Source organism: Erythrolamprus reginae, chromosome 1, assembly GCF_031021105.1.
Source record: "Erythrolamprus reginae isolate rEryReg1 chromosome 1, rEryReg1.hap1, whole genome shotgun sequence".
Lineage (NCBI taxonomy): Eukaryota > Metazoa > Chordata > Lepidosauria > Squamata > Dipsadidae > Erythrolamprus > Erythrolamprus reginae.
In genome coordinates this window covers 317,991,195-318,016,319 of record NC_091950.1, presented here as the reverse complement: position 1 = coordinate 318,016,319, position 25,125 = coordinate 317,991,195, and the positions used below count along the sequence as shown (strand labels likewise).

Genomic DNA, 25,125 nt, shown 5'->3' with positions numbered 1-25,125 from the left:
AAACAATATACATTGACAAATCTAATAATTCAAAATCTAAAATAACACTTGTACATTTAAAAATCTAAAAGCAAAGAACCTCAATATAAAAAACATACATATAGTCATATCATGCACTAAAACTACATAGGCAGGGGGAGATGTCTCAGTTCCCCCACGCTTGACGACAGAGGTGGGTTTTAAGGAGTTTACGAAAGGCAAGGAGGGTAGGGGCAGTTCTAATCTCTGGAGGGAGCTGGTTATTATTATTATTATTATTTATTAGATTTGTATTTATTAGATTTGTATGCCGCCCCTCTCCGAAGACTCGGGGCGGCTCACAACAGTAATAAAAACAATATAGTAGTGGAACAAATCTAATATTAAAAAACATATAAAACCCTATCATTATTTAAAAAACCAAACAGCACATTCATACCAAACATAAAACAAAGTATAAAAAAGCCTGGGGGAAAGGTGTCTCAACTCCCCCATGCCTGGCGGTATAAGTGAGTCTTGAGTAGTTTACGAAAGACAAGGAGGGTGGGCGCAGTTCTAATCTCATACTGGTTTTTTAATCCAGGATGGGCTCCATCCTGCTCTGGGCTTTCCAAACCTGCTGGCAAAACATCTTCAGGGCCTTCCAAAAGAGTGGGGCCAGTCCAATTTCTGATATTCCAGCAGGAGGGAGCCCTCACGAAGAAGGCCCTTCTTCTGAGTCCTGCCAGATGTACCTCCTTAGGGGACTGGACTCGCAACATTCCTTGCCTCTCTGCTCTAGTGGGTCAGGTAGATATGACCAGCAAAAGATGGTCCCTCAGATAACCTGGCCCCAAGTCATAAAAGGGCTTTAAAGGTGACAACCAGCACCTCAAATTGTACCTGGAAGCAAATTGACCACCAATGCAGCTCCGGCAGGAGAGTGATATATGTACACACTGAAATTGGCACAAAATTGTGTAGGCTGCTCCATTTTGTACCAACTGGAACTTCCAGATGCTTTTTAGGGGCAGTCCCATGCAGAATGGTTGCAAAACATATGCAAATACAGCATTAACTGCCTCACATATTCTTCCTTTTCATAAATATTGCTATACCAGCCAAAATAAAGTTAAGAAATTGCCTATATGTAAAATACTTCTGCATTAGAAGGGAGGAACTGTATGCACATATAGTAAGTGTTGTGGATGAAGAAAAACTCTACACCATTTTAAAGTAATAATATTGTCTGTTTGGTTTTAGTTTAGCATGTTATGTGAATCCACCCACTGTAGTTTATAAACCAGGATTTATTTACTATAGTATACACACCCAACCAATTGTAGTTTACTATATAAATCCTGTATAGTGATAGACACCAGTATTAAAACCCTAAGAAGGGGACAAACCTCAACTTCAACATAGTTGAAGTTAATGCATCGGCTAATAATACTTCATTTTAGGTATTTCGGCTTTACTGGTTTTAGATCAGATGTACATAATAATACAATAAAATATATCATCCATTTCTGTGGTAGCCTAATGTTGACCAAGTACATTTTTCTGTGAAATGGCAAGCAACTTTCCCTCTCAATTATTAGCACAAACTAGTCCATATGCTTATTGAACCATTTTGTAATTGTATATGAAGCCTGACTGATTTCTTACTGATTCTGCCCACTCAACAGTATGATGCTCTTTAGGGCCAAAATTTGATTTAATGTGTAAATCCAACAGCAAACAGAGGAAGTAAAGTATAATAACCATCTGCCCCAAATTTAAATTTGCCAATTTGAATTTTAAAATGATAAATTAAAATAGATAAGGTTATGGTACAATTTCAAAATCAAAAATGCTTTTTGACTACAAAGAAGAAGGATCTCACCAAAGATGAGAATTGATGAACAATCCTTTGCTGACAAGCACTCCCACTAGAAAGCCACTGGTGTTAAACTAAAGATAATTTTTATTATATATCACATTTCAACTTCTGGCAAACAGCTGTTTCATCAAATGCTTCAAGTGTAGAACTAACAATGGGGAATTATGAAATAAAAGAAGGCTGCAGAATACTCCACACAAGCCTTCTCAGTTATATACTTTATCCAATGTGTTTATAAAAAATAATCACAATGAAAAGTAAACACTGGAAACTATAAAGAAGTTCAGCTATATTTTAAAAGCTTGAAAAGTCAGAAAGATTACGTTCTTGACCAGTCTGAATAATGACCCTCATGTGCTGACATTATAAACTATAATTGCATGTATCAGATAACAAGAAAGACTTACTGATAATTTATTGAGTTTTAAAGTCATAATTTTATATGATTTAGATTATAATCACTCATGGACTGCAGCCAAGGAACTCTGTAAATGGCCTTTCCCCCCTCCCATTCCTCTCCCTATCATCCAGTCATCACAACCTGTCAGAAGGAATAGCAATTCATGAAGTGTCAAGTACACAATTTTTAGCTCAAATGTACCACTTCTCTGTTTAAACAGTGAAAATATACCACTGACATTGCCACCACCTATCTAGAATACACAGATAATAAAGCACACCATCATTTCTTAGCAGTCTCTATAAATAAGAACAAATTCATACAATAAATGCTTAGGTAGCAAGAAAGAATTATATGACATATGTAGCAGAAAACCCCATTTATTTACTGTAATTAAGCCTTGTCTACAGTCTACCAGAACAAAGAATTAACTTTGTATACTAATATTAGGAAAGTTAATCTGGGTTAAGCACTCTTAATTGTGTCAGCATATATCTCCTAGTTAGGATATAGGTAAGCTTATATTATTTACACAGAAAAATATGTGCATAATTGGAATAAAGCTGTACTCTAATTTCACTTGCGGCACCCTTTCTAAAATGTGCTGATTGTTCCTCAGCTAACCAACAAGAAGGAACTCTTTCTTGACACTATGAAATATTTGGGATTATTTAAACTGAAAAATCTTTAATCCTGGCAGAACCTAGTAAGCATAGCTCCCCTTCTAATAAGAAACACAGCCCTGAACATTTCTTCCCTAATTTTCAGGCCACTGTTAATTTCAGGACTGATTTTATTCATGAAAATATATACGTATAATGTTTTGATTTCAATCCTCAAACTCCAGAATGACTTTGGGTGGCTCATGATATAAAACAGAACATAAATAATATAAATAAGGAAATAGCAGTGGCAGTCTAGACACATCAAGAGAGAGAGAGACAGGCAGACAGGCAGACAAAGACAGAGAGAAAGACAGAATTAGAGAGAGACTGACAGAGAGACACAGAGAGAATGAAACAGAGACAGACAGACACAGAAAGACAGCGAGAGAGAGACACACACACAGACAGAGAGAAAGAGAGAGAAACAGAGAGAGAGAGAGAAAGACAGACAGACAGAGAGAGACACAGAGAAAGGGAGAGGGAGAGACAGAGACAGAGAGAGACACAGAGAGAGACAAAGAGATCTCTCTAATAGGGGAGGTTGCGTCCACCCTATGAAAAATTTGGAACAACAGCCAGCTCTCTTAAGGTTTTCTGAATATCATCAGACTGGGAGCTGTCCGGTTTTGGGGGAGGAAGGGAAGGAGAGAAAATCTAATTCCAGAGGTTAGGGACCATGGCCAAGAAGGACCATTTTATAAATTCCAAAAGATAACCTGGTTTAATATGATTAAGTTACTTAGTTTGGTAATGAAACATCTACAAGAAAAAAACCAAAATGACCAAGGCCCCCACTGTTTAATCAAGGGAACCTGGAGTAGGCGCATTCTGTCAGCTCTGTTTAGCCACGTAGAAAGGTCAGGATATCGGTGGCTCTTCAACTATTTGGCCCCAAGACCATTTTTCAACTCCTCTTTCACAATAGCAACAGCACTTAGACTTATATACCACTTTATAGTGCTTTGCAGCCCTCTCCAAGAAAATAATTTCTGTTATAAGCTTTAGGAATGCAATTTTGTTCATGATAAGCTCTAATATAGAACAATTAAAACTATGGTTGATTTATTTTGCAGATTAATCCTTTGTAGGATTGGTTTATTTCATTGAGAGCCACTTTTGATCATTGTAGGCTGAGACAGACAGTCCTAAGTCAATGTTGATACAGTACTTTTGCATTTGACTGTAATAAGAAATGAAAGAGAAAAAAACATTGAATTAAAATATCAAAACGAAATCCTGTTTTAATGTGCAATATAAATTCATCCAGCAGAATGGTTCTTTGCAAGCCATCTGAGAACTATAGAAAACTAAGATGTGGAAGGAATATTAAGTAGATTTGCTACTTAAATGCAGTGGTGGGCTACGAGCTGGAATGCTAAATTGTGCTCGCCGCCACGGCTCTTAAGTTCTTGCGGGACCAGCGCAATTTTGCTGTTGCATCTGTGGAGGTAATAAAATCGCGCACGGAGTCGCAGGTAAAACCTTGCTGAAACATGGGCGCAATTTTGCTACCTCCACAGGTGCAGTAGCAAAATCACGCTGGTCCCGCAAGAACTTACGAACCACGGCAGTGAGCGCAATTTAGTGTTCCGGCTTGTAGCCCACCGTTGTATAAATGTAATAAAGGTGGGGTAAACATCTATAAATAAATAAATGTCCTGCTACACAAACTTGGTTTACTCCTCTCTGGGTTATTCTGATAGGATTATAGTCCACAATGATGAAGTGACTGAACCCTACTTTCAACTCCAGAAACCTCTACTGAACTTCATAAGCTGAAGTTATGACTATTGCCTGAAAGACATGGAGAGAAAAAAAGAATACTTGAATAAAACATGCAAAGATCACTCTCTACTGTATTTGCTTTCCAGAGCTCTTTAGGAGGCCAATTTCTCTTTGAAATTCCTCCCTATTATCTTTGAACATGCAGTATATTGTTTAATATGATTTACAATATAAAATTAAAATAACAAACTCTCAAATTACAGCCATGTGTTCTCTTTCACCGAAGCGTGTATTATTAAAGAAACAAATGGTGCAAGAAATGGTTATTTTTATACAACCCAGGTTTAAGTTCCTTCCATTAAAATGAATGCCTTTCTAAAGCATTTAAAAGGAGTGGTTGGTGACATTTTTTAACTTGTAAAGGCCTAACAAAAGCTTAGTCACCAGTATTTTGCACAATGCAATTTCTCAAATTCTGTTCCTGTTCCTGCCCACAATCAACCATTTCTGCATTTAAGCTTCTAATTTTGTTTTCTTTTATTACATTATGGGGGTGATTGCTAGTACATACTTTCTCATTTAGAACATGAAAAATATTGAAAACAAAGATTTGAACAAAAGAAGGCCTTTTTCATTTATTTTTAGAAATGTAATCATAAAGCCATCTTTTATACTTGAAGAGTTTTTAAACCAAAGTACTTTATATTCCTTCTTTGAAAATCCATAGTTTAATGGATGATTTAAACATAATATTTTAACATCAGCAAATGCACATAATGGCTAAAAGGCAGGTGGAATGATTTGGTTAGCTAGGAATAAGATAATGGCAGTAGGCACTAGAGGGGAAGGGAGAGGAGGAGAGGGGACAGGAGGGGAGGAGAGGAGACACCAGAAAGCCATATCATTTATGAGGCTTCTTCCTCCTCTAGGGCAGTGTTTCCGAACCTTGGGCACTTGAAGATATCTGGACTTCAACTCCCAGAATTCCCCAGCCAGCATTCGCTGGCTGGGGAATTCTGGGAGTTGAAGTCCAGATATCTTCAAGTGCCCAAGGTTGGGAAACACTGCTCTAGGGCATTGATGGCTAACCTTTTTCTCATTACATGTCAAAAGTGTGCATGCCAGACCCATAATACAATGTGCATGTGACACTCCCTTGTGTGTCCTGCCCCCGTGCATGTGCATGCTCCCCTCCCTCATGCTCCCCCGCACATGCGCACATGACCCCACCCCATTTTGGGCCTAGCAGGCCTTCTTGCAGCCTCGTGGGACAAAAAGTGGGCCTTGGGGGGGCACAACCCCCACACTCCCTGTGTCCCCAGGCCATGCATGCATATCTCCTGCATGTGCCCCGCCCTCTGCGCATGCGAGGCAGATACCCAAAAATCAGCTGGTCGGCGGGAGGTGCACACCCCATGCGCAGTGCAGCTGAGCTGAGCGACAGGTCACATGCCCACAGAGGGAATTGCATTCCACCGTTGGCACATGTGTCATCACGGTCACAGTGTATGTGTGTGCCTTCAAGTCAAATTTGGTTCCTGGCAATTCCCTGTAGCTTTTTTCATAAGAGCTTGGAAATGGTTTCCCATTACCTGGTTCCTAGAGCTGAGAGAGAATGACTGGCTCACCCAGAGGGCTTCACGCCCAAAGTGGGACTAGGACTCACATTCTCCTGGTTTGTATCCTGGTACCTTAACCACTATAACTAATCAGTTCTCTGTCCTTTCTGTTCTGTCGGGTTCTCTGGTAGACTTCTCCCAAAAATTCACAGGTACAAATTTCAGACACACACGTTTGAAAATTCAAAACAATGTTCTTTATAATGAAAAGTCACTTAAACCAAGCCCTCTTTTGGTATAGCAAAGAGCACTCATGTCCAAAAAAAACCTGGTAATTTGTACAAGTCCCTTATCAGTTCTGTGATACTTAGCTTGCAGCTGTGAGGCAATTCACAGTCCTTCTTCTTTCACAAAGTGAAACACACTTTGCTCTGGTTTAGTTTCAAAGCGGGGAAAATCAGCACACAAAAGGTCAAAGTCAGTAAAGCAGTCAGGAAACGCAACTATCAGATAATCCTCCATGCTAATCCTCACTAATTACCACAGCCCCACCCAACCACAGGTGGCCTCATTTTCTTTGATAATAATCTCTCAGTTGTTGTTGCCTATGCATCGCTCTCCACATGCGTGGTTGTATCATTAACTCTTGTTCTGAATCCAAGGAGGAGCTAGATAATTGATCTCCTTCTGAGCTGTCTGCCACACTCTCCTCCTCCCTGTCGCTCATGTCTTCTTGGTCAGAGGAGCCTTCATCAGCAGATTCCACCGGGGGGGGGGGGAAACAGGCCTGCAGCATGTGGATGTCTCCCCCACATCCACAGTCCTTGGGGCAGGAGCTGGGCCAGAGCTAACCACAACACCTTTCTATGTCAACCAGGATAATGTCTACCTCCATTATTTACCTGTCTCAGCTTTACAGGTACGCAGATCAAATTTTCAAACAAAGCATTAAAATGCAGCTTTAAAAAATTTTTTAAGAATGTCTCCTGATCCCAAAGCATTGGCATTAAACCTTAAGCTGAAGACTTATACTTAAAAAGTGGGTCTTAATTTTGCATAACCTTAAAAAAATGAACACTTAGGTAGCTCAGGAAGCCAAGTGGATATCCAGGAAATTGCCTGCATCTATGGTATATTGATTTTCCTTAATGTCAGATAGCTCACTGTTGGGGGAAAGGAGATTGAAGAAATTCATTTGTACTACAAAAAACAGAATGCCCACAGAACATCTTATTGTGTACTGGAGATAACATATAACAAGAAAAATCAAGTAGTAGTACAAAAAAATCTTTAAGCTTTCCAATGGAAGCACTGCTAGAGACCACTTATTAAAGACTGTCCTACTGCTAAGGTCCATAAGCCATATGGAGTTTGCCAAGCAATTCATAGCAACAAAGTCATGTCATATAGCAATAGCATTTAGACTTATATACCGCTTCAGAGTGCCTTACAACCCTCTCTAAGGGGTTTATAGAGTCAGCATACTGCCCCCAACAATCTGGATCCTCATTTTACTGACCTTCGAAAGATAGAAGGCTGAGTCAACCATGAGCTTATGAGAATTGAACTGCTGGCAGTTGGCAGTCAGCAGAAGCAGCCTGCAGTACTGCATTGTAACCACTGCACCACCATGGCTCTTATATCTTTTGGGCAGACAGGAGAGGGTAGGAAAGGTGCTAGTCTAGCTTCAAACACCCTACTTTCATGCTGTGGTGGCATGAAGAAAGCAATATGGTACATATCAGCAGCAGTAGCCGCCAGAATTAGACAACTCTGTGACTGACAGCGTTGTGTCATGACAACATTGTCTGACCACTCTCCCATAACTCTGGGCATTTCGTGTTGTAAATAGTCCCACATAAATCCCCTGGAATTAGGAATGAGAGAATATCCCAAAACTTCCAATCCAGGATTCCCAGTATCTCAGTAAGCCATGACTGTTCTCCAATATTATCATTACAATAATTACATTCATATCCTGGCTTCCTCCTGGGAACTTAATGAGTTGGAATGAGAGACAGTTATATTCACACAACTGCTTAACCAAGTTAGTTGACGATCACTACTAGCAATAGAGATACTTCCTCAAGCTGAAGATCTTGTGCCTGCCTTTGAGGAACATAGAAAGTTTCTTTCATTTTAATGTGGTACGCATCTTTGTATATGTGACCATGGACACATATTCACTCATAGGGAGTGGTCTGTTGTGACAACTCTATCCATTTGGATATTTTATGAGTCAATGTATTAAGAAAAAAAACCCCAAGTTGAATCAGAAAGCAACTTAGCAGCAACAGAGAAGAATGTACACAATTGAAAAAAACCACATGGCTGTATAGTATTGACAGCATGGATTTTTCCTTCCCATGGTGTTAACATTCTGGAAAGCCCATGCAACACAGGTCTTGAGAAGGCAATCTACACAGATGACACTCCCTACATGGCATCAGACCAGATTACTTACGGGACCGCCTTCTGCCACATGAGTACTAGTGATCGTTCAGGTCCCACAGAGTCGGCCTTTTCCAGGTCCCGTCTAGACAATGTCGCCAAGTGGGGCCTAGGGGAAGAGCCTTTTCTGTGGGGGCCCCAGCCCTCTTGAACCAGCTTCCCTCAAAAATTTGTATTGTCCCCACCCTCCCTGCCTTACACTAGAGCCTAAAGCCTCATCTGTGCCAACAGACATGGGGCCATTAGACATTAGCCCCGGGCAATGAATGGAATGTACGGCTGACTGTCTGAAATGAGAGTGATTGGTTTTTAAGGATTTGGGGTTTTAGATTAGTTAGATTAAACTTCTGATATAGTTCTACAGAGGAATCATTGAGTCTGTCATCTGTACCTCTATAACTGTCCTGTTTGGTTCTGCAACCCAACAAGACCGACACAGACTTCAGAGGATAATCAGAACTACAGAAAAAACAATTGCTACCAATCTGCTTTCCATTGAGGACCTATATACTGCACGAGTCAAAAAAAGGGGTGTAAAAAATATTTATTGATCTCTCACATCTTGGACATAAATGGTTTCAACTCCTACACTCAAAGTGTCACTACGGAGCACTGCACACCAAGACAACTAGACACAAGAACAGTTTCCCCCCCCCGAACGCCATCACTCTGCTAAACAAATTATTCCCTCAACACTGTCAAGCTATTTACTAAGTCTGCACTACTATTACTACTAGTTTTTTCTCATCATTCCTATCACCCATTTCCTCCAACTTACGACTGTACGACTGTAACTTGTTGCTTGTATCCCTAAGATTTTTTATCAATATTGTTTCCTCATTGCTTATTTTACCCCTATGACAATCATTGTACCTCATAATTCTTGACAAATATATCTTTTTATTTTATGTACACTGAGAGCATATGCACCAAAGACAAATTCCTTGTGTGTGTAGTCACACTTGGCCAATAAAGAATTCTACTGTATTCTATTTTAAATTTGGACTTAGGACGTTTTCTATTGTTCTTTTATATGTTGTAAGCTGCCCCAAGTCTTCAGAGAGAGGCGGCATATAAATCCAAATAATAAATAAATAAATAAATAAATAAATAAATAAATAAATAAATTACAAAAGAGAAAATTCTCTTTTGGCAGTCAGAGGTATGTAAGATCAGAGGACTCAAGCAGTTCTCTGTATAGGGTTGAGAAATAGGACAAGCAAAGATAAAAAATGGAAAAAAATGCCTTCCTTTTTTCTTTTGCCAGAAACAGTCATGTTACCAGCAAAAGCAAAACAAATGATTTTCCTCTGTTTCCTGCTTCAGTGAAATCCACTGCTTCATTCTTCTTCCCTTATTAGCCTCTTTGCCAGAAAAAAAAAATATTTTCTGAACTTGCGATCTGATAGCACAAAAAGGTTCACAATCTATCTTATACCCTTCCCCCCTAATATTTAATAAACTATGAAGTCTATAGGATGATTTATTGTTGAAGAAATATTTTAAACCTAATCCAAAAAGAATGTTAATGCTTTTTAATAGATTTAGTTTAAAATCTTTCTTAAGAATAGTATCAACGTGAATAATGGCTGCAGAACAGATACTTCTTGTGGTCTTTATTTTAATTCACTGCATCACATCTCCCAATAGAACATTAATAGAAAAGACAATACAAAAAAAGAAAAACTAAGTTGCTGCTATTCTAAAATATTTTCAAAATTCCTATTGATGAATAATTAAATCTATTGTTAACTTTCCAGGCTGCTGGAATGGATCATTTGGCAAAAATTAGGCACTTCTGCTTGCTTTCCCCCTCCTCATAATTCTATTTTCTTTCTTAAAATAAAGTATATATGTTAATAGAATTCTGGATTCTGAGGTTGCTGCAGAAGACTATTGTATTGTACGCTATTTTGAATGCTTTTAAAATAGATTGCACTGTATACTTAAGTATAAAAATATTCTTGCAGTGCGTATACTGTACTGAATTCCAAAACTAATACATTTAAACTAAACAATGCTATTGATGCTGCCTCTAAAAATATTCTGAGCTTCTGAATCAAACACAGAAGGAGTCAGTCAGCAGACCTTTGAGACTGAGCCTTGGATTTCAGCTGCTGGATACTGAAAGCCAGGTCAGCCTGTAACAAGATTATTATTCATCTTGTGACTTGATGGTGGATGAGAGGGTCAACCTTGGATGTATTCCAAAATCTTGGGAGTGGGGTGTTCCACTTTCAGAGTTTTGATGCAGCATCAGCTGCCACTTTTGTATGTTATGCATACGACATAAAAAAACTTATATAATTTCAGTTTAAAGATGATGCTATGTATTTCCTATAGACAGCCCTGATATCTTCATTTCCTGTTTCTTCCCTGCTAAAACCCAGCGGTCTAGAGGTCTGAAACTTTAGATTACAACATACTTCAGCAGAGGTCTATGCAAGTGATGGTGAACCTTTTTTTCCTTGGGTTCCAAAAGAGCATACACGCGTGCCATCGAGCTTGCGCAAGTGCCCATACCCATAATTCAAAGCCTGGAGAGGGCGAAAACAGTTTCCCCCACCATCCGTAGCCCTCTGAAGGCTGGAAATGGCCTGTTTCCCAACTTCTGGTGGGCCCAGTAGGCTTGTTTTTCACCCTCCCCAGGCTCCAAAGGCTTCCCTGGAGCTGGGGGAAGGTATAAATGCCCTCCCCCATCCCCCTGGAGGCTCTCTGGAAGCCAAAAACGCCCTTCCAGAGCCTCTGTGCAAGCCAAAAATCAGTTGGCCAGCAAACACATGCACGTTGGAGCTGAGCTAGGGCAACGGCTTACGTGTCAGCAGATATGGCTCTGCATGCCACCTGTGGCACCCGTGCCATAGGTTCACCATCACTATCCTATAGAGCTCTGGTGGCGCAGTGATTAGAATGCAGTACTGCAGGCTATTTCTGCTGACTGTTGGCTACCTACAATTTGGCAGTTCGAATCTCACCATTGGCATCCTTCAATCTCAAATAACTATGGTATCATGCTCTGGAAAGAGTTCCTTAAACGCTGTATACAAAGCTGGAATATGCTCTCCAGAGCACGAGGCCTGGGTAGCTTAGCATGGAGGATAGAATGTTACTCAAGCAGCAAATTCCCTCCTCTCCACATCTCTGAAATAATCCAATGGAATGGCAAAGCCAACATGATTGATTCCAGCTGCGTCGCAGGAGTTATCAGAACATGGCTGTACACAGTCACAAACTGCTTCCAGGTCTCCGGCTCCAGATTTTGCCCCAAGGTTTACTCCTGAAGCCTTTTCCAACAATGGATATAACCACAAGGCAGTGGAGGTTTTCAGTCAGAGTTTCCCTTCTCCTAGAAGATGTTTTTGCTGCTTTATCTAACGTTGGTGCTTAGAGCCCTCTTCTGTCTTCAAAACCATTGACCATCTTTTCCTGTAACCCTGGAAAGGGGCGCTTACGAGGTGCTACTAGCCCAGCCAGCTGGACCAAGGTTTTCTAATGAAGTTATTACTCCTTCAACACAATGCTGTAATGGACGATGATTTTCCAAGTATCCATGTAAATTTGGACACCTTCTCCTCTAACAATCAGGAATGGGGATGTGTGGGGGAGGAAAGCAGTCTGCCTGCCTGTTGGTGGCAAAAGGCAAGATCAGGAATTTGGGTGGTGGTAGAGGAAAGCAGCCAACTTAACAAGAACAGTGAGGCCTGTTGCATAGCTGTCACCAACTCATGTGGTTATGTGATGTCCCCTTGCACAACTGCATGACTTAGCAATGGAAATTCTAGCCCCAATTACTATTATTAACTGACGATTATTACCGATCCTTGATGTAGAAAATATGTAACTAAACATGAATGGGTGACAAATGCTCTAATTCAATCCTTTTTGCACCCACTCTCTTTTGCGTCACCCCTCAACTAGCTGCAAATTTGATGCAATAAACTTCCACTGGGGAACCCAAATGCTTTTAAAAATAACCTACAGACTCTGTTCCTGGGTCTTAGCTGCTTCCTTTTTCCCCCCTGCAAGTCACTGCATGGTGACAGTCGTTTCACTGTCAAAAACCAACAGTTGGGATTCCTGTCTGCCAACTAGTGCACAGTTGCATCATTTTTTCTGCCTTCAGTATTAGAAAGACCGAACATAGTAGTAGTACAGAGCATTGCTTAAGGAAAACGTCAGGGGCCTCTCATATCCCCAGCCCATGCTATGTGCATTTCTTTATGAAAAAAGCAATGAAAATACTTCTATCGCAAATTTCTTTCGCAAATTACTCAAGATCCACCTTTATCGCCAGGCATGGGGGAACTGAGACATCCTCCCCCAGGCTTTTATAGTTTATGTTTGGTATGTATGTGTTGTATGGTTTTAATTGCTGGGGTTTTATATATGTTTTATTTTTAATATTAGATTTGTTTCACTGTTATATTGTTTCTATTATTGTTGTGAGCCGCCCCGAGTCCTCGGAGAGGGGCGGCATACAAATCTAATAAATAATAATAATAATAATAATAATAATAATAATAATAATAATTCTCTGCTAAAAGCAGAACAAACCAGAAGTTGGTTATAGGAGATTATGTTTTTAAATTTTTTAAACTCCTATGAGTCTTTGGGAAAAGCTCACGTTTCAAAAAAACGTGCCTCTCTTAAACATCAGGTACAATAACACTACAAATTTAAACACAAACGCAAGCCAAAACTCAAGAGAAAAGCAGAAATATTGTATAAAACGATGTTTGTAAATATTCATTGTACAGTAATACCTCGTCTTACGAACTTAATTGGTTCCAGAAGTAGGTTCGTAAGGCGAAACGATCGTAAGACGAAACATTGTTTCCCATAGGAAACAATGTAAAAGCAATTAATGCGTGCAAAGGGGAAAAAATCGCAAAATGGCGCTCCGCTGGGCGCCGCCGCCCGGCTGTCACCTTCTAAAACAGCCGGGGGGCTTCTCGGCATTCTCCCGAACGCCGAACCCGGACGTTCAGGTTCGGGTTCGGGTTCCGGAGGCCACTGAGAAGCGCCCAGCTGTTTCAGAAGGTTACAGCCGAGCGGTGCCGCCCGGCGGAGCACCGTTTTTGCAATCGGCAGTGGCATTTTCGGCCGATCTGGAGGCTGGAAAGGAGGTGGGGAATCCCAATAGGGAATTCCATGGGTGGAGCTTTGACGTCACTAAGACATCCTTCCTGGAGGCCATTTTGCGATCTGCGGTGGGTTCGTAAGCCGAAAAAAGTTTGTAAGAAGAGGCAAACAATTTCCGAACCCCGGGTTCGTATCACAAGGGGTTTGTATCACGAGGTACCACTGTACTGGTAGTCAATGTCTTGCAACCGTTCAAAGCTACATCAGCACTGGGAAACAAAAGTGATTTGCAACCAGTCTTCTTCACACTTACAACCGTCGCGGCATTCCCCACAGTCACGTGATCAAAATTCTGGCATTTGGCAACTGGTGTGTATTTTGTGAAGATTGCAGCGTCAGGTGGGTCATGGGGTCACCAACTGCGAGTTCCTCAGTTGGCTTCCAACAAGCAGAGTCAATGAGAGAAGCTGGATTTACTTAATGACCATGTGATTTTTTAAAAAAACACAGTGATTTGCCTACTCACTTAACAACCAACATGCATATCCAGACAAATTCTGGTCCCCTATTGTAAATCGAGGACTACCTGCATCACTGTGCACTCACCAGGTTTATACACGTAGTCTTTGACTTACAACCACAATGTTGTTAAGTGAGAAATTTTTTAAGTGAGCTTTGTCCCACTTTACAACCTTTCTTGCCAGTTAAGTGATTCACCATAGTGGAGAAGTTACTGAATCCAGCTTCCCCACTGATTTTGCTAATTGAAAGGTTGCAAAAGTTGATCAGATGTCTTTGGGACACAGCCACGGTCGTAGGTATGAGTCAGCTGCCAAACATCTGAATTTTGTTCACATGATCATGGGGATGCTACAAAGGTCGTAAGTGTGAAAAACAGTCATAAATCACTTTGTAACTTTGAGCAGTCACTAAATGAACTGTTATAAGTCGAGGATTACCTCTATACCAGTGATGGCGAACCTTTTTTAGTTCGGGTGCCAAAAGGGTATGCAAACGTGTGATATCATGCGCACACATACCCACACTCATAATGCAATACCCTCCTCCCTACCCATGAGCAGGGGGGAGCAACTCCCGTGCTCCCCCCTGCTCATGCGTACAATCAGCTCCCCAATGCTTCTCCCTCCCACACATGTGCAAGAGAGACTTACTAAAGTCTCTGGACTTCCAGTAGGCCTGGTGAGCTGTTTTTCACTCTCCCCAGGGTTCAGGAATTCTCCTAAGGCCTGCGGACAGTGAAAAATGGCTCAATGGGCCAACCCGAAGTTTGGAAATCAATTTCTGGTTGGGCTGTTTTTCGCCATTCCCCAGGGTTTAAGAAAGGCTCCTGAAACCTGGGGGTAGCAAGAACTGTCCAATGGGCCAATCAGAAGCTCGGAAACAAACTTCCAGTTGGCCAGTTGGGCTGTTTTTTGCCATTCCTATGCTTCAGGAGCCTTTCCCTAAACCTTGGGGAGAGTGAAAACAGCTGAAAAGGAGACTGAAAATCAGCTGGCATAGGGCAATGCCTGATGTGCCCTCAGATATGGCTCTGCATGCCACCTCTGGCACACATACCATAGGTTCACCAGCACTGCTCTATACTATTATCAGAATACTAAAACAAAATAATTATATTAATAATTATTCTCAGCAGACATGCTTTGCATATAGTAAGAGTACTTTGAATATAAAAGTACAGTGATACCTCGTCTTACAAACACCTCGCCATACAAACTTTTCGAGATACAAACCCAGGGTTTAAGATTTTTTTTGCCTCTTCTTACAAACTATTTTCACCTTACAAACCCACCGCTGCCACTGGGATGCCCCGCCTCCAGACTTCTGTTGCCAGTGAAGTGCCCATTTTTGCGCTGCTGGGATTCTCCTGAGGCTCCCCTCCATGGGAAACCCCACCTCCGGACTTCCGTGTTTTTGTGATGCTGCAGGGAAATCCCAGCAGGGGAATCCCAGCAGCACAAAAATGGGCGCTTCGCTGGCAACGGAAGTCCGGAGGTGGGGTTTCCCAGTGAGGGGAGCCTCAGTGAAATCGCAGCCTTGCAAAAACACAGAGGTCCGGAGGTGGGGTTTCGAGGACTTTGGTGTTTTTGCGATGCTGCTGATGCTCCCTTCGCTGGGAAACCGGCTGGCAAAAGGGGTGAATTTTGGGCTTGCACGCATTAATCGCTTTTCCATTGATTCCTATGGGAAACATTGTTTTGTCTTACAAACTTTTCACTTTCAGAACCTCGTCCCGGAATTAAGTTTGTAAGACAAGGTATCACTGTATATAGGATGGTACATTCTGTGGATTTAATTGGATAGTTCTCCCTTTCTTTCTAATTTTAAAACACTTTTTAAAAAGTACAAGTATCTTTGGAAAAGTACTGATTTCCCCCAAAATATCCACTCTTTCATAAAACAGATATCTTCACTTTAGCGCAACAGATGCCTACATTATCTAAAAAAAGAAGGGCAAAAAAATGGCATCGTATGCTGCCTAGTTATGCGCAGAAATTGCTACCAAGGTGGATCCAATTCAGAACATTTCCAAAAGAGATTCAATAAATTTATACATTTATTAAAGTTTGCATGCTTTTAAATGCTACTGATAATACAAAAATACCACCTGCTCTCATGACATGTTTCTATCATACCATTCTACTGCCACTCTGAAACAGAACAATGGACTAGAAAACATTAGCAATCATCTATCAGGATTTTTAATGTGTCCTTCACAGCTAAATCCTGATCAATATTAGGCAAGTTACTGTAGTGGTATCATTACTGAACTAGAATAAGTACTAAGTGGGTCTTGTTTAATATAAACATGAATTACTTAAGAGTATTTTCATAAACTCACAACGCAGTAATGTGAGGGATCAATTTCATTACCTCACACAATCATTTACTTAATAGGTCTTCAAACTTGGCAACTTTAATATTTGTGGACTTCAACTCCCAGAATTCTCCAGCTAGCTGGCTGAAGAATTCCGGGAGTTGAAGTCTACAAGTCTTAAAGTTGCCAAGTTTGAAACCTCTAATTTATCTTATCTAAAATGTTCTGTTTATATTTTAAATTTACATTCACTCAACTGAAACCTACCCACTTAATCTGACAATATTTTGTCAACAGTCATCTTGAATATCTGAAAACTACCATAATTTCCTGGCTGCATTTAGGAAATGCACAGAATTTCATACAAATGAACTTTTAAAGTCAGGTACATAGTGAATGTGAAATATATATATAAATCATACTAACGCTAAATAATAATGCATATATTTTATTTATATCAAAGCACTATGATTTTTCAGTAATCTTGATTTTAATTATAAAACAACATATTTAGAAATGTCCTTTATATTTATTATTTTAATGAACATTTTAATGTATTATTATATTTTGCTTATGTTGGTTACTGTTATTGTCATATGTGATTGTTGAGTTTTTTAACATTGCACCATGATATTTTAACTATAATTTATTCGGTCTAAGTCAGCAAAGTGCCTGTTTTGAATTATAACAGGGTTGAAGTATATTTAAATTGGCTCACTCAGTTGGAAAATTTTGGTTTTCCCAGAAATTTTCAGGGTCTGAACAGATACACATATACAGAGTGGCAGGTATTTTGAAGGCCTTTTTTTTAAAAAAAAATCACTGAGGAGATCCTGAAAATGAACTTAAACCCAATAAATACTGCATAGCAAAGCTCTGGCACAAAAAATGCCACTGAGTATTTACGCTCCCTCAAGTATTTATATTCTGCACTGACTAGAATGGCTGGATTTTTGCAAAAGGAGCATTGTGTACCGTGCATCAAAGAGGAGGAGTTTCACAGCCTGGTTATCTGGAGACTATTTCTGTCTCAAGAGGCCAATTAAAGGTGCTCCGAGTCAGATGGACAATATGTGTAGCCAACCATTAAGTGCCTTATAGTGGTTGGAAAGATGAAAACCACTTCTGAAGAGGGTGAACATAACATAGTTAAACTACCTATCACAGAACTTATCTGTTTCGGCTAAGTTTCACCTTATTGTTTTTTAGTTATTACTATAGGTCAGTGATGCCTAACCTTTTTCTTGTTGTGTGCTAAAAGCGGCACCCATAATGCAATGTAGGTGCTCCCTGCACATGCATGTGTGATCCCTGTGCTCCCCCCGCGCCCCACAGATGTGTGATCCCTGTGCTCCCCCCGCGCCCCACAGATGTGTGCCTGACCCTTCCCCTCCCCTCTCCAGACGGTCTCCAGAGCCCAGGGAAGGCCCTTTTTGTCCTCCTGGATGCTCAAGGAAAACCTCTGGAGCCTACAGATGTGCCCCACCCTCCACGCATGAGTGGCAGATACCTGAAAATCAGCTGGCTGGCAGAAAATGCACAGGCATGTGTGGTCAAGCTGAACTGGGCAACGGCTCATGTGCCACAGAAAGGGCTCTGCGCGCCACCATCACAGCTATAGGTAGTCCTCAACTTAAAACAGTTCATTTAATGACCATGCAAAGGCACTGAAAAAAGTGACTTATGACCATTTTTCACACATATGACCATTGCAGCATCCCCATGATCAACATTCAGATGCTTGGTCACCTGATCAAAAATTGGCCATTTGGCAACTGAGATGTATTTAGGACATTTGGGACTGTTTTGGAGTCATGTGGTCATCACCTGCAACTTTCCCAGACAGCTTCTGACAAGTGAAGTCAATGCGGGAAAACAGATTTACTTAATAACTGCATGATTCATTTAACAAGAATAGTGATTTGCTTAAAAACTATAGCAAAAAAGATGAGGTGCAACTCAGTTAACAAGTGCCTTGCTCAGTAAAGGAAAAATTGGGCACAATTGTGATCATATGTTGAGGACTACCTGTTGATGACCAGCACTTCCTTCAGACAGTCAATAGAGGAAGCAGAAAATAGAAGCTAAGCAGACCTTAGCCCAGTGATGGCGTTCCTTTTTTGGTTTGTGTGCCAAAAAGGGTATGCGTGGGTGTGCTAGCATCTGTGAATGTGCCACACCCCTTCCCTCCCCCTACCACGCATGTGCACCCTCCCCTTGCGCATGCACACAGGCCTCACTGAAGCCTGGTACATGAAAAAATGCCCAAACAGGCAAACCGGAATTCAGGAAGCTTCCCTGAACCCTCCAAAGTGCAAAAAACCCAGCACAATGGCAAACCGGAAGTGTGTTTTTCCAAAGTTCCGGTTTGTCCATTGAGCATTTTTTTTGCCTCCGGGGCTTCAGAGAAGCTTTCCTGAAGAGTCCAGATGAAACAGCCTTTCCCAAGGCTGAAAATCAGCTGATCAGCACACACATTCGTGCTGGAGCTAACACAGGGCAAATTCTCGCATGCCCTCTGATATGGATCCATGTGCCACCTGGAGTTGCCATTATGGAGTTAGCCTATTGTCTTTCTTCACTGATTGTTTGATTTTCATGGGGTATATTGGCCAAACTCTTACCAATTTCACACCTGTTCCCTGTTTGGGCAACTAAGAAGATACAAAACCATCAAGCCAGCATTTCTTCTACAAGACCTAAAGCAAAGCCAAATCAGCAGAGAAAGATTGAAGTTCTTTCCATGGAGCAGGGAAATCACCGTACCCCCAAAAAGCAATCAATCACAAAATTACTATCATATTGCAGATGAGCAGGATACAAGAGTTCTCCAACTCTGCTGACACTGTGGAAATACAGAGATATGCAGCTGTTTTCAAACTGATGCAGAATCCTCATGGAGGAGCACTCCGAGGCCCCAAGGAAACCAGTAGGGGATAGCCACCTCATGATTCTTTATCAGAATGTTTCCATTCAAAAAGAAAATTGAGTTTCAACAATGCAGAGAAAGAGAAATGTGTATCCTTTTTCACACACGTTCCTTTTCATGCAAGGAGTTCCCCTATGCATGAGAACAACTGTTGCATAGAAATTCAGATTTGATTTCAGTCAGTCTGAATTATCATCAGGGGGCGATTTCTCATTAGCACTTTTGTAGCTTTTTAATATGATTTCAAAAATTGTTTCTTGAAACAGAAAAAAAATAGTTTTGCAGCATATGTACATGTAATAACTGGTGACTGCATAAGATCAACTTGGTCAGTGTAAGATCAATTTCCTCTGTAACCACATAGGAAAATTGCTCTTCCTACATTCATAAACAGGAAGTCCCTAAACCCAGGAGACTGAAGAGCAAACTAGCTCAAACAGACATTAATGTTTGACCTAAGATAATGCCTTCGTTGACTGCCAAACGCAACAATCAGCAGGATTCTATGGAGTAAAACTTTTTGGCCACAGGACAGAGAAAACAAAGTGTAGATCGGGCAAATCTTCCCAACATAAGAAGACACTCTGACAAATAAAACACTTTGCTTATAAATTGGCCAATAATAGAGAAGCTGACAATTATTTGGCTAGATTTTTTTCCTGGGTGACAGAAGAGGTGCTTTGGGCGTAAGTAAAATGTAAATGCTGTTATTTTAAAACAGAATTTACATTTTACTTATACTCAAACCAAAACTCTCTTTTTTTAACTGATAAATAGCATTAGAATATCCAGATATACTATCAAATGTTAGCTTTAAGGGGGAAGTTCTGGTTTGCTTTCAACAACCCAAAGAATCCTTGAAATATATAGGAAGGGCACTTACTTAATAGATATGGAATTTTTCAATGAAAGCTCTGGTTCTTCTCCAATCAGTCACCAATAGCTAATAGTAATAGCAGTCAGAATTGTTAGAACTTTAGAAACAAATGGATGGAAGACTCAATGGTCCATTAGTGTTGTGTTGTATCAGTTCAAGAATACAAAATATGTCAGATGTAATATGGCATTATTATCATGTGTCTTTCTGTCTTGATACAGGGTACCCCTTCCAACCTCTAAACTTTAACTTTACAATCAAACTTCATAATCAATCCCCAGAAAGTTATGATTATAAAGGAGTCACATATTATTATCTAATCCCAGCTATTTAAAAACCATACACATCAATTAGCTAATTTGAAAACTCTCTTAAACAGCCTTTTCAAGAAACAAATTCAAATAAGGTCTCTGTTTCTCTGAAAAGACAATTTTAGAGTCAGGCAGTCAATGCCAAAAAACACCTTATTTTTGAATACAGCCATCTGCTTGGCTTCAGAACAGAAGAATACACTACACAATTCTACTCTGATACTGTATTTGCAAAGGAAAGACAAGCATAGATAGAGAAAAGCATCTTAAAAGCATGCAAACTATCCATTGATCAATGGAAAAACAACCATGCAGATAAATAAGCAACTAAAACAGAAAATTATAGGAACCCAACAGCTTACTGTATATTGTTGCCTTGGTGGAACTTACATTCACTTTTAAAAAACATGTTCTTTAAAGTAGCTCCTAATCTACCCTACTTTTTTGGGAAGTGTGCTACTGAATATATAACCTTTAATAAAATGTTACTAAAACAGTTCTAAACTTGTATGACTGATTATTCTTGTGACTCTCCAGCCAAACACAGATATTTTTTAATAAAAGGATTGTGCTGCAATTACTGACATCTACAGAAAAAGAACAGACACTAAGCAAATTGTGGATCTCTTCCTATAGCAGAAACTGCTTGATTGTTTTCAAATATCTGAATGCTCTATACGTTTAATAATGCACAGATTTCTATGTAACAAATAAAGGTTTTCTTCAGCCATTTTGACTCTAGCAATTCTCAGAAATATTAATAATGTTTGACTAAATGCATTATCACATTAAAATTAGGTTTTGGAACATCTTCCCATCAAGCATTCTACATGAATAACAGATCCTTGTTTGTTGTAAATTTGTTTGTTAGTATATGTCTAGAAGATCAATGTTACCCTTTCTTCCATATTCTCCACTTTGTGAAGTAAGCTGAGCTGAGAGACAGTGCCTGGTTCAACATCATCCTATAGGCTTCTGTAACTGAGGGTGGGATTGAACCAGGATCCTACAACATATTAGCCATTACACAACACCCACTGCTGCTAGAATGATCAAGTAACTGTTCAGGCTGGAGAAAGCAAATCTAAGCTAAAGGCAGACCTCTCCAGCTGTTCAAATACCCAAAATTTTACTTTAAAAGAAAATGAGTTAATTCAAGATGATCCACATTGAGCTTTGTGTGTCCTAACATTCAACACTTGACACTATTTCTTGAAAGCATTTTTAACATGTTTAAATTCTTACAGGAGGGACTATCACAGAAAAGAGTGGGTTAATTTATTCTCCAAAGCATCTGAGGATAAGACAAGAAATAATGGATAGAAACCTATCAAGGAGAGATCCAATCTAAAACAAAGGAGATTTTTTTAAGAGTGAGAACAATTAGTTAGTGGAACAGCTTGCCTTTAGAAATTGTGGGTCCTCAATATATTGTAAAAAAAATAGAGATAGAAGATTATTTATATGATTTAGGATTTTTATTGTCAACAAAACTGGTGTATATGACCTATCGAATACAAGTTGTAATGGAATGTTAACATAGTTAGAACCGCTATTAGGATTAGCCACTTTCGTCCAACTTTCTTTTCTTTTTAAAATGTTTTGTGTTGTTTTGTGTATTGTGTTGATCTAGGTATTTCAATAAAAGTTAAAATTTAAAAGAAAGAAAGAAATTGTAGGTGCTCCATCACTGGAGATTTTTTTTAAAAAGATTGGACAGTAGTTTGTCCAATGATAGTCTCCTGCTTGAGCAGGGTAATTGAACTTGGTTATTTTGAATCACTTGCAACTTAGTTATTCCAACTTGGTTATTTTGAATCACTTGCATATCATACAATTCTTTACCAATATGGATAAAGGTAGATTACTGGTTTGCACAATTCCAGGAAGGCAGCAGATTTTTAGTTGAAATTGGTCATCATGCAAATGGAAGTTTAACGAATTCCATGTGTTATAGAAAAATACTGCACCACAATATCACCACTAACAGAAAACATGTTTGTCTTGTGCTTTCTTAGCACCTAAGTACATAACAGATGTTCCTTTTCAGGTTTTCAACTGCCATTGAGTAATTCTTATAAATGGCAGCTACTTGTTCCCTAAAGCTTTCCAGGTGGGTACTTTTGTCAAAGATTTGCTACGCAACTCAAGAAATTTACTGCTTTAAGGAGAACAATTAAGATTTACACTAGTTGATCTTAACACCTTGCTGAGCCAGTGATTGAAGAGGAACAGGAAGGAATGAGTTATACTTCCTATTCTACTGCATCTGTTGAATATCTGAAATACACTCAACAGAGGAATAATTTGTGAAACAACCGTAAAGCCCTAAAACACTAAGCTGCTAAACCCTTTGAATACAACAAAGCCCTATGAATGTACACATTTTATGTGTCTTTTGAAGGAAAAAACAGCCTCTAATTGTAAAGTATTCAATTGCTCTGACTCATAATTACTAGGAGTGTCACTGCATTTGCATTCTACAAAAAATGAAGAAATGGATTAATAAATAGACCACAGCAAAACAACTGCACACTTTTTCTTAAACAATGTTCTGTATGTGAACTATGGATTTTCATGGATTCATTTACATTATGGACAGCTTTCTGAACAGAACAGGCATTTACATTGTCTGATGGAACATACAGTATGTCTTTAACCTGAGATTTCAAAATATACGATATTAATCAGCAATTGGAATCATACTATTGGGTAAAATATTCCCAAAAAATGGTAACATGTTTTATGTAGTATTTAAGGAACCCTTAACATATATCTTATATAAAAATTCTACACAGCTCTTTGGCTTTTACAATTCCCATCTTAAAAGATCCAAAAAGTGTTACATTAAAATGTTTTATGTATTGCCACTGGGCTATGTCATCTATCTAATCACCAATCCATTTGTTTTTAATAAAACACATTAGGAAGCAAACAAAGCGTTGAACAATTGGAGCGCACCTAAACATTTACGCGGCTCCAAAGCGAAAGACGAACTGTGTATCAAGAGAGGATTAGAACTAAATAAACTTAACACAAACAAATACAAAGACGCGATCGGAAACCGCAGCCGTAGTAACAAAAATAAGAATGTGTAAAAGGAGAAGCTGGGCGTGGACTCTTAAGGATTTACGTGCTACAAATCTCGGCAATAAAAATATTTTGGGTTTGTTGGATTTTTTTTTTGTCCCTCGCAGTTCCGATTCGAAAAAATACAACCCGAAAGAGGGCCTTTTTCCTATTAAGTTACACATAAACTTCGTGGGGCGCGGAGGCACAAACAATCCAAAGTCACTATTTTCGAGGAGAACTTGGTGGAAAGAAAGGGCTGTTCCTTTAAGAGAAACTCTTCTCGAGATCTTTCAAGGGGCAGCCTACTCTTTACTAAGAACCCAGCGTGTAATGAGGGTCCTAGCCACAAAAGCTCCCGCTTGTGTGTGTGTGGGGGGAATTCGCCTTCTCCTCCCGATTTCCAGCCCCACTTACCACTAGGCTCCGCCGAAAGAGTGGAGACTGAAGTCTGGCCCATCTTTGCGTCTTGGAGGAGGGCCGGGATCCAGCAATCAGGCGGCTCTCTTGGTCCTCCGGCCGGGTTTCCTCTCGCCCGGAAACTTCGGAGAAGTCATGTCAAGCTTCTTCTCCCAGCGCTGGCACTTCAAAACTGAGCAGCTTCCCTCCGTGCAAGTAACTTCTGCCTCCTCTCGCCGAGCTAGTTGTAAATCCTCCTCCTGCTGCTGCTGCTGCTTGCCGCAGCCCGACTCAAACTGTTCCTCTTCGAGTCAAATGCTTGTCATTCCTCTACGCAGATTACGGGGAGGGGGTGGGGGTGGGGAGCAAAGGTCGTGGGGAGGGAGTCCCTAATGTGGGGCAGCCACGCCGTGCCGACTGGCGGGAAGCGCCCCCCCGCACAAGCAAGCGATCCGCCTCAATCTGTAACTCCTCACCACAAAGGAGGCAACTTCAGACTTAACGCTGAAGGGGGAAATAGCAGGAAAGAGAAAAGGACGACAGCAGCAAGGTGGATGCACTCAATTACAACGGCGATGGGTGCACCATTGGAAGACTTGAAATTTCTAGGTTAGGAGCAGTGATTTTTATTTTATTTCATTTTATTTTTTTATTTTTTTTAATTTCATTTTATTTATTTGTCAAACCATTATAGCAGTGGTTCTCAATCTGGGGGCCGAACTACCATTTCACGGGGGTTGCCTAAGACTACGAGAAAAGACAAATTTCCCACAGTGTTAGGAACTAAAGCTTCTATTCTGGCACCTTGGAACATATTTTTACAATCCCAACCAATCAGGCATTTACAGTGGGGGTGTCCCTCTGACCTTCCTGCCAATCACCTTAAAGATCTTTTGGGAGAATTGGTGCTAGACTTATGGTTGGGTGTCACCACAACACGAGGAACTGTATTAAGGGGTCATGGCATTAGAAAGGTTGA

The 25,125-nt window shown here is 40.1% G+C and overlaps 1 protein-coding gene across 2 annotated transcripts in view; it reads right to left on the bottom strand.

Annotated features, from left to right (window-relative positions):
• Positions 1-24,631, bottom strand: part of PHACTR2 (phosphatase and actin regulator 2) — a 73,810-nt gene extending 49,179 nt beyond the window's left edge. The window contains exon 1 of one of the 2 annotated variants that reach the window (XM_070733657.1): positions 24,165-24,631. In XM_070733657.1, the coding sequence (XP_070589758.1) occupies positions 24,165-24,207 (43 nt within the window). In that variant the 5' untranslated portion in view covers positions 24,208-24,631. The remainder of the gene's footprint in view (positions 1-24,164) is intronic. The other variant, XM_070733656.1, reaches the window with a different exon arrangement.
• Positions 24,632-25,125: the final 494 nt, after the last annotated feature.